Raw genomic sequence first — 2,088 nt, forward strand, 5'->3', positions numbered from 1 at the left:
CCCTATACACTATGACTGTGCCACTGAGTCAGTCATTCTGTGTGTGTATATATTATATATATTTCTCACATTTGATATTATTGATAATTCAGTTTTAGTCATCTGTACACCACATTATTATCATTGTTGTATATCTCTCAACACTTAACACCAACCAACCATTGTTGATTATATCTCTTTCATACTTCTCTCTCTTTTTTTCTCTCTCTCTCTCTCTCTTACTTTATCATACACAGACACATAACACAAAAAGTATCCAGTGTAATTTAGTGTGATAACAATAGACATATACTTAAGCCTGGCTCAGTGGTTAGAGCAGTGGGCTCACAATCAGGAGGTAGTGAGTTTGATTCCTGGATCGGGCTGTGTGTTGTGTTCTTGAGCAAGACGCTTTATTTCACGTTGCTCTATTTAACACAGCTGTAGAAATGAGTTGCAATGTCATCACTGGTGCCAAGCTGTATTGACCTTTGCCTTTCCTTTGGATAACATCAGTGACATGCAGAAGGGAGACTGGTATGCATTGGCGATCGCTGGTCTTCCGCAAACAACTTTGTCTCGATTTGTACCATGGAGGGGAACTTTCTAGGTGCAATCCCTCAGCCATTCATGACCAAAAAGGATCTTTACTTCAAGCCATAAACATACACACATGCACGCGTCTACACAGGTATACACCTCCCCCCTCCCCCCGCAGTTGTGCACCTCACAAACACAAATATGCATGTGCACACACCCACACAACCACAGCAATAGCCATACACCTTTGCAGATATGAATGTGCCCATGCAGTTATGTACATGACCACATAGATATGTATGCACTTTCATAGCTATGAATGCACACATCAATGCAGATATGCATGCACCTTCTCAAATGTACACCCATGCAAATACACATGCACATACATTCCTACACAGGTATCCATAAATACTGTTGAGTTTCTCACTAATTAAGACTGAAGGCCTCTTAGGGTCCTTTCCTTATATATTTGTTTGTTTCTTTTCATTTTGGCGATAATGGTTGATTGATTGATTATTACCAAATTATTTCAGGTGACTGTTCCAAAGGGAGATCGAGAATACCATGGTGGATCATTTGGTGAAGAAAGTTTTGTCCAGGATGATGATTACCCATTGTCTATTTTACTCCAACACGTCTCCAAAAATGGTAATGTTCTTCAAAAAAATCTTTCTTCTTCTTGATCACAATCATCATTATTAGAATGAAGAGCTGGCAGAATTGTTAGCACACTAAGCAAAATGCTTCACATTTCATCTGTCTTTATAGTTTTGAGTTCAAATTATACCAAGGTTGGCTTTACCTTTCATCCTTTTGGGGTCGATAAAATAAGTACCACTGGGGTCGATGTAATCGACTTAATCCCGTTCCCCCAAGCTGCCTTTGTGGCAAAAGTTTGAAACCATCATCATTATTATTATTATTATTATTATTATGGTTGTGAGCTGGCAGAATTGTGACTGTGCCAAACAAAATGCTTAGGTGCATTTCTTTTAGCTCTTTCTGTACCTGGTTCAAATGCTGCCGAGGTTGACTTTTCCTGTCATCCTTTCATAGTTGATAAGCCACCTTCTCCAGTACCTCCCCCCCCATTCCCATTCTTAAAGGATCTTTATCTTGCAAGTTAAGATGGTGACTTTGTCGGGGCTATAAAAAGCATGTAAAAAGCATCCAGTCCTTGCTGTAAAGTGATTGGTATTTGGAAGGGCATCCAGCTGCAAAAGACCATGCCAAAACTGACTCCACCAGTGCTGGTGTCTCATGAAAAGCACCTAATCCATTAGGAAGGGCATCCAAGCAGAAACCATGCCAAAACAGACAGTGGAGCCTGGTGCAGACCTCTGGCCTGCCAGCTCCTGTCAAGCTGTCTAACCCATGCCAGCATGGAAAATGGACATTAAATGAGGATGATGAAGGTACAGTGTTAAAAAACATAAAGATGTTGAAGGCTAAATATAAAAATGGTTAGCAAAATGTTGTACAAGAGTTCTATAATAATATTTAGATCCTTAGTAATATTTTCTGGAATGTGCTTGTCTGTCTGTCTTTGTAGGTTATCTGTCAAAT

The 2,088-nt window shown here is 39.7% G+C and overlaps 1 protein-coding gene across 1 annotated transcript in view; it reads left to right on the plus strand.

Annotated features, from left to right (window-relative positions):
- LOC106880869 (afadin) overlaps nt 1–2,088 on the plus strand; it is a 152,999-nt gene that overhangs the window by 96,944 nt on the left and 53,967 nt on the right. The window contains exon 6 of the mRNA XM_052970984.1: nt 1,056–1,170. Coding sequence (XP_052826944.1) covers nt 1,056–1,170 — 115 coding nt within the window. The remainder of the gene's footprint in view (nt 1–1,055; nt 1,171–2,088) is intronic.

The sequence above is a fragment of the Octopus bimaculoides genome, chromosome 10 (assembly GCF_001194135.2).
Source record: "Octopus bimaculoides isolate UCB-OBI-ISO-001 chromosome 10, ASM119413v2, whole genome shotgun sequence".
In the NCBI taxonomy this organism is placed as follows: Eukaryota; Metazoa; Mollusca; class Cephalopoda; order Octopoda; family Octopodidae; genus Octopus; species Octopus bimaculoides.